The 12321-nt window shown below is 39.2% G+C and overlaps 1 protein-coding gene across 1 annotated transcript; it reads right to left on the bottom strand.

Annotated features, from left to right (window-relative positions):
- Positions 1 to 3932: 3932 nt before the first annotated feature.
- Positions 3933 to 10194, bottom strand: LOC112640798 (protein SPT2 homolog). Its single transcript, XM_025417537.3, has 2 exons — positions 10041 to 10194; positions 3933 to 9123 (listed from the first exon to the last, which is right to left on the bottom strand). The coding sequence occupies exon 2, from the start codon at positions 9041 to 9043 to the stop codon at positions 8402 to 8404; it is 642 nt and encodes a 213-aa protein (XP_025273322.1). The 5' UTR covers positions 9044 to 9123; positions 10041 to 10194; the 3' UTR covers positions 3933 to 8401.
- Between the last annotated feature and the right edge of the window lie 2127 nt (positions 10195 to 12321).

Here is a 12321-nt window from a genome sequence, read left to right as displayed (position 1 = left end):
CAAGGAAAGGTTCTTTGAGACGCTTGCCATTTTGGTTGCTATGGTGAGTTTCATATTTTGTGGAAACCACTGCTAGATGTCTTAAAATAGACCTTTGCCAAGAAAAACACTGGTCCAGTGGCATATGCTGGCAGAGCATTGCAAGGTTGCTCAAATTCCCTTCCTTTGTTTTTCCCTCTCCCCCCTGGGGCAACTGCTCCAAGCATCAGCCCACTAGTCTGGCAGGCTGAGAATCCAGAAACTTGCTGCTAATTACAATGTTGACAATTCCCAACCTGTTTACTGGCGCCAGCAATCAAACCGCATCCTCTCGAGTGAACCAAAAAGCACTTGCTGGCTTTAGCTTCCTGAGGTTCCAAGCTGGCTATATTAATTACTGTTAACTTAAAACTGTATGTTGTACAAAAGAAACTTAATTAGCTGGTTTGAGGATTAAAATCTATCCTTTACAAATTGCAAAGCCTTCTGTTCTTGACCAAATTATATGAATCCATAAAACATCTTTCCTTGGACAAAGTGTTGATTATTTTAAATATTGCTTCTCAGAGTCAATTTTAACTACTATATTACCTTCAATCGAGTACCAAAGTAGATCAGAAGACCCCTCTCCGTGTCCCTCTCTCTTTCCTTCTCTCTACCTCTCTCTTTCCTCTAGCCTCTCATTTCTGTCTCACAGTTATATCTACATTTTGTTTTTGAAAATTGAGGAAAATAGTGGATATAATTACTTATGATTATAGTTTATGGTTAATGAAAAAGGAAAATCTTCTGATAAGAAGCAAAATGTCAGAAGATATCTTTGTATCTTGGTGAATTTTAAAACAATGATAGTTACTTATACCAGTTTTTCAAGTGAACTCTTATTGCTGTGATACAGCCTGATTTGGGAGCACTCATCCTTCAAGTATAATATGTACATTTCTTTGATTGATAAGTTAGGAGACCACAGCAAAAAGTCACCCTCTCGGCCTCCTAACTGGTTAACACCATAGGTACCCAGATGTATCAGTAGATGACTACCATACAATTTGCATAAATAGCACAACAGCAATGGACAAGGATTTAGTAAAATTGAGAATTTTTTGATTTTGCTCTAAGCCAACAATCTTTCTTTATTCAACAAGATAGCCTTGAATGTTTAAAAATGGAATAAAAGAGAGCAAATACAAATATCGTTTATATATTAAAATGTACCTTATTTATGTTCTTTGATTTGAGAATATCATTGGGTCAGCATTTGCTAACCTTATTTTTAATTCTCCATTGAATATACCTCATGACAAATATTTGTCATTCCAACCTAGGAGCCAATACTTTCATTTGGAAGCTTATTAAATTGATTTGATTTAATTGAGATTTAATTTTTCTTTGTTTTACTAAAATATTTGCAACTTGAGTAAAAGATTAAGCTATTCCTTTTTAATTGTGATTTCCATTTGTTTCTACATTAATATTAATTTGGCCTATAAAAGCTTCCTAGATTTTGGGGAAAAAAACCATAAGAATAAGTACAGTATAGACCCTTGGAATCTAGTGACATATTCACATCTGTATATATAATATTTAAGCTTGAAAAAGGTTAAATCAGATGAATCACTGACTAGTATAAAGAATATGAGAATTATTGCCAGATACCAGGAAGAGCAGAGTTGCAAGAAAAACTTCAATATTGAAGTTTTAGTGTGATGTAGGAGAAAGAAAACCCCAAAGACGACTTAGAAAATGGGTTCCAAATATTATTTGGGTATCCATCGGGAAGTTACTTAGATTCTCTTTGTTGTGAAAATATCATGTATAAAACATGGATGTTGAACCATATACCAAATAACTAGATCTGAGATAGAAAATTATCATGACAACTAAATATCATCTGAATTTACTATGGGCTTATCTAAGACTCACGAAATTTTGTATTCTATGTGGATAATAGACTGGAAAATAATTCTATCAAAAGAAAACAAATGATCAAGTGGAAATGCTGTGTCTTTGGAAACACAAACAAGCCAGAGAAGAACAAGCGTGTCAATCTCCTATATCTTTACCATGGTTAATTTACAAATAGCCCTCATCCCTAAAATGTAAACCAACAGCAATGAGCAAGAAAAAGTGAACTCTGTATTTCATACTGAGAAATAGTGCTAATACAGTCTTAAATAAATTCCCTAAGGTTACTTTATTTCTAAAGCATGGTTTCAAATATAACATATATCTTTTCCATAGGAAAAAAAAGGATCAAAAGCCTCTCTCTTTTAAACTATGTGTCCCTTAGGCTTAATTTTCCATAAGTTTGTCTTTTCAAGACTGATGATCTTTTCTTTGACATGAAACATCCAGATTCCATGCCTTTCTCAATTTTCTACCTATAAATTAGGCCTATTTGATACAGACACTATTTCTATTTAAATTGATTCACACAGCTCTATACCAGAGCATGACTTTTGATCTAAATAAAAGCAAGAACTTTTGAATACTATGAAAGAATTCCTATTATATAGATACATATATATAAAGTCAATATTGTCAACTTCCCATCACAAGCTACTAGATCTGCCAATAAAATAGCCACCAATAATTTCATTATTGTTTAACACGTCACCAAAACCGCACAATCTTCTCTACAGTCCACATCCTTAATATTGTTACTTGCTATCATTGTCTCTTGTCTCTTGTCAAATTCAATTGTTATCTGCACAAATTGTCAGATCTAAATGTGAAACTGTCTCAAAAATTTAGCATCAACCCCGATTTTTAATATAGCAGCCACAACTAACAAAAATCTGTTTTCTTCAGGGCAAAGAATCCTCATATTTTGACTCTGTCCTAATAGCTAGTATTAAACACTTCCAAAGTTGTTTTGGACAAACACATCCAGCAACAGAAAGGAATATGAGATAGTTTAATAACAACATAAGTAAATGGTTTCCAGATTTTACATTCCTTCCATTAGAAATCTACTTCAAGTCAAATGCTTTTGAAAACTCTATAGAATTTGTATTGAACCTATTCTCAAAGTCTCAAATGGACGTAATGTGGCATATCTATCCATCATTAACTGTGTATGAAACATTATGTAAATTCTCTGAATAAAGCTACAGCGACAAACCATGTTATTTTAATTTTTTAGAGAATGGGCATATTATTTTGTGGTTAAAAGGTCAACTTGTACTTTCTATACATGGAACATCCAAGAGAGTCACACCTTTCAAATAAAACTATAATTTTGCTTGTAACTTAAATTTGCTTTGCTAATGAGAATTGAAAAAAAAAATTGTACAATCCTTATCATTGAAAATATATCTATCATTGTAATCATTATATTAGATAACACAAATTTCAATTGATTATTTGTTTAAAATTTATGAATTCTTACAAGTATTTATACATCTAATATTAAATAAAATATATTAAGTAACATATTTACATCCAAATTCACGTGGAATGAAATAACTCCAGATTAAAGTTACTCATAGTTCCAAAACGAATACCACTTTAAAAAAATGTTTTCATAGATTCCTCAACTATTTAGGAGTTATATCTGAAAATCAGAGAAAAATCATTCTTTGTTCTATATGAACAAAGAATAACTGCATAATCCGTACACAAATTTAAGAATTACAATTTATATTAACATTAAATTAAACTTAGATATATGCAGTTCAACAGCCATTTTATGTAATAGTTACTTTTAAAAGAACATTAACTATGGGAGATAATGTGTAAAATCCAGTATAAGCATGGTTGAAAGAATATAATTGGTTTTACTAAATTGATAAATATTTTTGAACACCTTTCTTTCTGCCAGACACTGGACCAGGTATTTTAAAAGGCTATATCACTGCTATGCTATTTCAGAATTAAATATGCCAGACAGATAGCAGTCATTCTCTTTTCAAAAGAATGAAAAAAAATAGTAATTTCCTCACACTTCTAAATTTAATTGTAATTAAATTTAATAGCATAAACATTTGCACACAGAATAAACATTTTAAAAGGCCCAGTGTTTATTCTTCATCCACTGCATACATTGACTTTGAAAAGAGTTATTTGTGATTTGGTCTTTTGAGGCTGAAAAGTTCCTGAGGCGGATCCATGGTTGGTGGAGCTTCAGATACATTACACACATAGAGACATACATGCATTCCCACAAAAACACACTAGGATGAATCTGTAAGTCATTCTTTGGGGCTTCTCTTTCCTTCTAAAACTTCAAATAAAAACTGACTGGCAAAGAAGCAATAAAATGTTTCCATGTATTTCATGTTTTAAAAATTTAAGTAAAAATCTTGAAGACCAGTTTCCAATTTGATATCAAGCTAAAATATGTTGGTGAATATTTGAAAGATTTGTCTTTTTTAAAGCTGCTTTCTTAGTTGTGGTATTGATTTGCACATCATCTTTACATAAAATGAAGAGAAGAATTCAGCGTCTCCCCACCCCCAAATAAGGCTTCCTTTGAAACGGAATACATAGGAGGTAAAAGGGCTTTAAGAAAATATAAATCTATCCCTCCCTGTTGTGGATGAGACACTGAGGGCCAGGCAGGTTCTGTGGTTAGTCCGTTGTCATAGTTTACAGCTGAACCTGTACATAAAATCAGATTTTCTAGCTTTTATTCCAAAGTTCTTTTTACCTTAAGTATTCTATAATTGAGGAAAAAATGAGATTTGAAGTTTTTCCATATAACTGCCTCAATTCTCTAATTTGCTTTGTCTCTGTGAAAACCTCTAAAGCATGTTTAAAAAAAAGTTATGAAAACAAATTGTGCATGAAACTGGACACGTAAAGTAACTCATTATTAAATTTAATTCTCCTTTGATTATGCATAAAAAACAATCCAGAATACTTATGCCTTACCCTAATATATTGCTGTTACAAAGGATAATATTTTTGCATGCATGCTTGTGATAGAATATCAGTTATGACATTCATTCATTCACTTTTCCTAAAGTCCAAAAATGAATGGAGTGTTTGATAGATATACAGAAACTATCTTAAATAAGTAACCTTACTTTATCTTGGGACTTGTTTGAACCAATCCGTGAAATTGGCCACATTATGTTTACAAAGATAAAAATAGACTTCAAACAATTTTATGTGTTGGGCATAAATTAAGAAAGCAAAATGGCAAGAACATCAATTTTCCAATTAAGTTGTATCACTGTTTCACTGTTACAAAAAGATTTTTTTAGAAAGTATCTCTTGAGAGCACATATTTTATTCAGTTTTAAAAATAGACACCATTTTCAAATTCCACAAATATGCCATTATTGAAGTATAATTTGTCAAGAAAAAAGTGTATTATGATATAAACTGTATTTTAAGCAAGGACATAGTATTAGCAAATAGATTACAGCAATATATGTGTTTTTCAGTTTGAAATTTAATTGAGATTCAATATTGATTTAAAGCTAATAAAATAAATACAGTAAACCTTATTTAAAAATCATTATTTGAATGTTTTAAGGTTTATAATTTATCCTTAGTTGTTTTGTTTTGTTTTAACTTTTGGTTCCAGTTTAGGTGGCATGTATGTAAATTTGCAGACAGTGTGCCATAACACAGCCTCAAAGGGCATTTCCACAAATACAGCAAATGAAAATTGTCTTTGCTCTTATATAGCTAGCAAAATACTTTTTGTTGATTTCAAAGATCAGATTGTCTCAGAACTCAAAAGATTTGGGTAGTCACACATTTGTAATCTGGACAATAATACAAATATCAGAGATACAACTCTTTTTAAGCAGCACACAACAAGCACCACCTCACTAGGTTCTAAACACGTTTCAAGAAACTCAGAATTCACAAGATGGCTTTTAGCTGATAGCTGTTTGGATGAGTTGCAATGTTTCCTTAGTTAAAAAGCTTACACATTCACACAGAGTATTTTGTAGATTGAAACTTAAGAATTGTAAGTCATTTACAATAGGTATCAAGGGAAAAAAATCTCAAAAATTTTTTTAAAAATTAAAAACTTAAAAAAACCTATTTAGCATTTGTGTCTGTAGATATATAACTACTGATAATGGAATGTAATAGCTAAATACAGTAATAAAAGTTTTGACGTATTCTGTTATTTTTTTTTGTTAAAAATGTTTATAACCAAAATAAACTTGCTTTCAAACAATAGGTCAAACACGTAGATTACACTACTTTCTGACATCATTCCGTCGTTCCTATCATATAACGATAGCTAAAACTGTACATTATTGAAAAGTTGGTGGAAAATCGTGATGGTTTCATACTATATCCTTAAACCCTGTCCCATGGTCCTCTAGAGCCTAAGAACTTTTCCTATGTCCTATGTAAAAACACAAAATATTCCTCAGTATATTCAGCACCTCCACCTACAAAAAGTCTATTTTTATATTTGAAAATTTACCATTACTGATGTGCAGTATAATAGGAAAAATGATTATATGGTTTATGGAATTTTCTATCCATCAAAATGTTACTTTATCATTGCTCTCCTCTACCTAGACATTCATTGACAGTTCTCTTCTGGTTCTAGATTGGTACTGATATGAGAACAAGAATCACATCATTCTAAAGCAAGCAGTGGACTTGGGGAGAAATCCTGGCTCCAGGACATGATTATTTATTTAAAAATGTACTCAGTCAGAATCATCTGTCTAATATATACAGTTTTTATGTAGACATAGAGGTTGACATAGAGGTTGTTATGATCCTCAGTGGATCTCTAACCATGAATACCACCACTCCCTGCAATTCTATTCAAGCAAAAATAGCAGAACACAATTCGAAGACATAAAGAATGAAATCAGTGAATTCTTTGCAAAACACAGTTTCCATCAAACTCCTTACCTGAGACTCTGTAGTAAACAATCAACCAAGATGTTTCTCATAGCTACTAATGAATATCACAGTATAAATGTGGCTGTTCATAGACATTACATAAATCTCAATGGGAATCCTAAAATCTTCCATCTATGAGCCATGAATTGTGTTCACAGCATTTGAGTACTTAGGTGGACACAACTAAAGTAAAAATAGTAGTAAAAAAGAGAATTTTCATAAGTTTTCTCCCTCTCCTCCACTGTGCTCTAAGTATTACTGTCAAAGAACAGTCTAAGCTGTATCCATATGCCTTTCTCAGGTAGAAATTCTATCATTTTTGGAAAGCAGACCGCATTTTAGAAAAAGGATCCATATCCTTCTAGTGTTTGGACATCAAGTAAAAACAATCCAACTATTATAATTCCTTAAAATCACTTGGAAGACATGAAAAACACACATTATCATTTCATACTTCTTTAATCGTGGTCTATGAATACTGACAGGGCAAAAGTGATAACGGGCTAGTAGTGATATAATTTAAAATTCTATTTTCTGAGGAAAACAAGTCGCCTAGGATAAAACAACTACAACAATTTCAATTCAATAAAGTTTTGGGTTCTCCCCACCCCCTTACGTAAAAAGGCCCAATCTAGTTAAAAAAGAAAACAACCACAACAACAACACAAAAACTGGTTTTTTTTTTTCTTTTGAAATTTAAATAGAAACCAGCTCAGTCAGACTGACACCTAATGGAAACTTTTATAAGAAAATAATTCTGCAAAGTAAAAAAAAAAAGCAATGAGATAGGTCTTTAAACCACTTGAACCAAGAAAATCAAATACTTTTTGTTGACCATGAGATAAGTACAGGTTTTAGATTTCATCAGTAGCATTTACAATTCTTCAACTCTAACAATTATTACTCATTTACGAAGCAATTGCAACCATAAGCTAAAGTACCAGTGGCAAAGAACTGAATAAAACAGCTTATTTTGAGAAGTTCTTCCTCGATTCTCTCAAGGAATGCCAGAGTATTACCTTTCATTTCTGGCCAGCCCTATAGCTAGGCCCCCAGCTCCCCTTCTGCCCTTCAAGTCCTATACACTTATTCAGTCAACCAGCAGCAGCATGAGGCCAACTTCCCAAAGATCACCTAGTTACAAGATTATGTAGCTCTCTCCACTTTCCTACTTTCCCATTAAAACAATGCCACCAGCAGACATATTGAATTTTGTTAAATACATAACAGGCCCTTAATCACCAACTGGTGGATCCCCAGGGAAAGAGGATAATTTATGGAACAAGGAAGCAAAGAACAGTAGTTACATACTCTCCTGCCAGTAACAGAATGTCGAGCGCAGAGGTAGCATTTGTGCTTTCTTTTCTACCATCAACTCTTCCTAAAAGGGACTCGCCCTGGGAGCTTCTCGGAAGGTCCCCACTTATTTTCCTTGCAAGCAACCCTCCCCGAGCGCAGAAGCTCTGCGTGTAGATACCCTGAGGGTAACTGTGGGCTCAGGCCCGGTGTACTGGAAGTGGGGGCGGGAGAGGAGTGGCGTCGTGCACCCCTCACCAGGAATCCAAAGTACTGGAAGAAACGCAGGGCTCTAGATGGGGGAGCAGGGGCGCGCGCCCGCCTGCTCCGAGGGGCCTCGCCCTCCGGGGCTCAGAGCCGCCCGCGTGGGCGCGGACTGGGCGCGGGGGCAGGCACGTCGCGCCCGGGGAGAGGCGTCCTCCAGAAAAGCCGAGGCGTCTGGGGCGTCGCTGGGCTTCGAGCCGGCGTGGGGGCGCCTCGAGGGAGGGCGCCGCGGGCTCCCCATTCTGCCGCTGCCGCGCGCGCGCGCTTTCTCCCGCAGCCTCGACCTCCCCGGAATTGGGTCTTCGCAGCCCGCGCCCCGCCAACGGCACCACGCGGAGAGGAAACCTGTTTCGGAGTCCCCGCAGGTTCTTGCTGACCCTGGTGGAACCTTCTGGCGGCCTGTGCGGAATCGTCCCCAGCATTTTCCTCCTCCCACCTTGGAGGCGCCGCTGCCCGGCGGGTGGCAGAGCCCAGCGCCCAGCGCCCCGGGCCCCGCGGCCTTCCTCCGCCTCGCGCACCGCGCACCGTCTCTCCCAGCTCCATCTTGGGCATCTCGACTCTTGCCACATCCAGTGGTCCCCAGGGGTGCCTGGCTGTGCTTGAGGGGGTCGGAGGGTGGTTGCTTGCTCTTCACTAGGAGGGGACAGATCCGCACGGTTTTATCGTCCATTAATATTTGAAACAGACAAACACAACTGCAAGTAGAAAAAGGGAAGGGCTCGCTCTTCCTCTCGTCCCTTCGCAGCAGACCTGAGAGGGGAGGGGGGGGAACATGCCTTGGGTTTGTTGGTGTTTGAGAATCGTCCTAAAAGCAGAGGCGGGGAAGACAAGCACTGAAGAGGGGTCCCTAAAGAAACTGGACGACTGAACAGCCACTGCCTGCCCCAACCACTTTCGGGAAGGTTCCAGTTCTGTGCCACTCCGCAACCAATCCGGTTCCCATCCTGTTTCTCCACCCCTTCGAGGAGAATCCGAAAAGAAAGTAATGGGTCCCTGAGGAGACCCGCCACACACTTCCAAGGGGGAAGTCCGGCGAGGCCCCCGCCCCCTCCCCTCCTCTCCCCTCCCCGGCCCCATCCCCAGCCCCAGCCCCATGCCCAGCCCCAGCCCCAGCCCCAGCCCCGGCCCCGGCCCCGGCCCCGGCCGCCCCGTCTAGCTGCGCGCTGGCCCCGCCGGGGGGTGGGGCTCCGGCACCGCCCCGGGCCGCGATTCGCGAAGTCACGAGCTCCCGCGGCTCGCGGGGGCACCTTCGCCCACGGACACGCCCTTTCTGCGCAGGCAGCCCCTGGCGACCCTCCGCCGGGCTCCGCTCCTCGCTCGCGACGCTGCCACCCCCGCTCAAGGCCTTTCGGTCATTCCCAACTTTAGAGACTCTCTCGGTCCCCGTGTCCCCCCCGCCCCCGCCCCAAAGCCACACCCCAGCGAGGAGAGGCGAAGAGCAGGCCGGGGACGCCGACACTGGGCGCACGCTCCGCGGAGCAGACCCCATCCCGTCCCCGCCCCGCCCCTCCGCCGCGCCCCCCGCGCCCCTGCGCGGACCCATTCTACAGCCCGGTCACCAGAGGCAGGGCGCGCGGAGCCTTTCTGGTGGGACGTGCCTCCTAATCAACTAACACGCGACCCAGAGCGAAAACAACGAGGAAAGGAAAAGATCAAAAAAGTGCTACCTTGGCAACCACAGGCGTTTAGAGGCCAGCTGGTGGGCTGGGAGGGGCGGCCGCTGCCCGCCTGCCGCTGGTACTCTCCTCGACTACGCGTATTCTTAAGCAATAACAACGTAATCCGTATTATCCACCCAAGAATACCCGTCACCGAAGAGAGTCAGAGGACCAAGCTGCTGCTGCCGCTGCTACTGCTGCCGCTGCTGCCGCCGCCGCCGCCGCCACCAGAACTCTTGCTGCTGAGCCCGCCCCTGGCTGGGGCTGGGCTGAGCTTGACCGGGACCATAAATCCATAACTCGATTTCCCTAAAGAAGGATCCAAAGCTGTGCTCTGCTGCTTCCTGCCCAAATCCAAATGGCTGCTTTATTTCCAATTCTGAAAGACAAATCACAAAACCAAGCACTTAACACAGAAGGAGAAGAGTGCTCTCTTCCCAGTGAGGAAGGAGGATGTGGGAAGGCTCTCTGGGCACAGGGTGGGCGTGACAAGTAACCTTTAGTTTACCTGGGGCTCTCTGAGTGCCTTCCTCTGTACTTGTTCTGCTCGGTACCCGCTCTGGTCTCGGCCAGCCCACTCTAGGTGCTTTGATTGAGTGTCATGGCAGCGAGAGAGCCCTGTAAGAGACATGCATAGTTAAGCACACAAATATTACAAATGTATTTGCCTAGACGGCTTTAAGAAGAAGTGAGGCTCAAATAAAGATAGGGTCATGCATGGGTGAAATTTTCAGCAGTGTGTTTTGGAAATGCATTTTCTCAAGCCCAAGATCACAGAAAATAAACACTCATTCAATTTACTACTTGAAATCAAATACTTATAGATCTACAAAAATAGGCATCTCTCCTTTGAAGGCCTTACAGCTATACAACATAATGATTTTTAAAGAAAAAAAAAAGCTTCAAAGCACAGAATAATTAAACTCATTTTCCATAGTATCAGAACTCACTGAGTTGACAGGCTGGTAGAGTTTATATGATTTAGGCATCGTTTTGTGGTACCACAATGTGTAGTTCCATAGCCCACCTTTTTAATATACGATATAAATGCACTGCTGTGCAGTTGTTGTGAACACCTCTACAGAAAAGCCTTTGAAGCTCTGTCTTTATAAAAATTATTTTAAGGGAAAAATACAAAACAAAAACTCATTTGTAAAGTGGCTGTAATTTTGGCTTTCAGGGAGAGATTCTTTGATGATCAATATGGCTCTTACTGGAAAAGCTTTGTCTTAAGACCCTGCAGTGAATATTCTGATAATAAGGGTTTATTGTTCACTAAATAAAATGGACAAGTGCAACGTCACTACCCAAGTCATGTAGCTCCATTAGAAAGTTCTCTATTTGCTTTTCCCTTTACTCTCAAATACATGGAAGTACATCCATGTGAGTGGAATAGGGAGGGGATATGGAAACATGGCAATAGACATTATGATTCCTTAAATTATGTAAGTGCAAATAGCTCTTCATCAAGGAGTAATTATATAACAGAATCTCTCCCACTACCACAACTCACATCTGACTGACCTGGTTGCAATTTAAGGCACTTAGTTCATGCCTGCTCTTATCATTTTTTTTCTTTAAATATATTACTTCTCCAGACACACCAACTCATCATTTTCCTGACATGTTGCAAATAGAAAAAAGCAACATGAATTCTAGGTTTTATGAACAGTTGTTTAATATATAATACCTGATGTCTAAAATAAGTCAAAAGAAAAGCAGCATTGCCCAGTTAATAGCCTATTTTACAGTATTTTCAGATGACTCTTAAGTACACCTTTCACAAAAAGACAGATGCCAATTAAACAAATACATAAGCACTATTTTCTGCCATTACCTAACATAGCTATAAAGTGGAGCTTTTCTCTGGGGGTGCTACAACCAAACATACATACATACACACACACACACACACACACAGAGAGAGAGAGAGAGAGAGAGAGAGAGAGAGAGAGAGCTGACAGGTTCTCTTCAGCTTGAACTCCTAGAAACAAAAGCCCTTAGGGAAAGTAATGCAATAGTCTATGAGCAAAGTGTACATTTGCTCCTGAACTCTCCTATTTAAATCTCAACTAACATTAAAAGAAAAACAAGGAACACGTTATACAGATAGATTTTGATTTAGTAAATGGAGCGTTCCTTTTGAATTAAACAGGATTATTGAGACATATACACACACACCACACACACACACCTACACACACAAACACACATATACATAATACATACATACATACACAGCAATACATGGCATGTATCAGAATCACGGCACAAATAGCCACACAGATTT

Source organism: Canis lupus, chromosome 6 (genome assembly GCF_003254725.2).
Source record: "Canis lupus dingo isolate Sandy chromosome 6, ASM325472v2, whole genome shotgun sequence".
NCBI classification, from domain to species: domain Eukaryota; kingdom Metazoa; phylum Chordata; class Mammalia; order Carnivora; family Canidae; genus Canis; species Canis lupus.
This window is presented reverse-complemented; position numbering and strand designations above follow the sequence as displayed.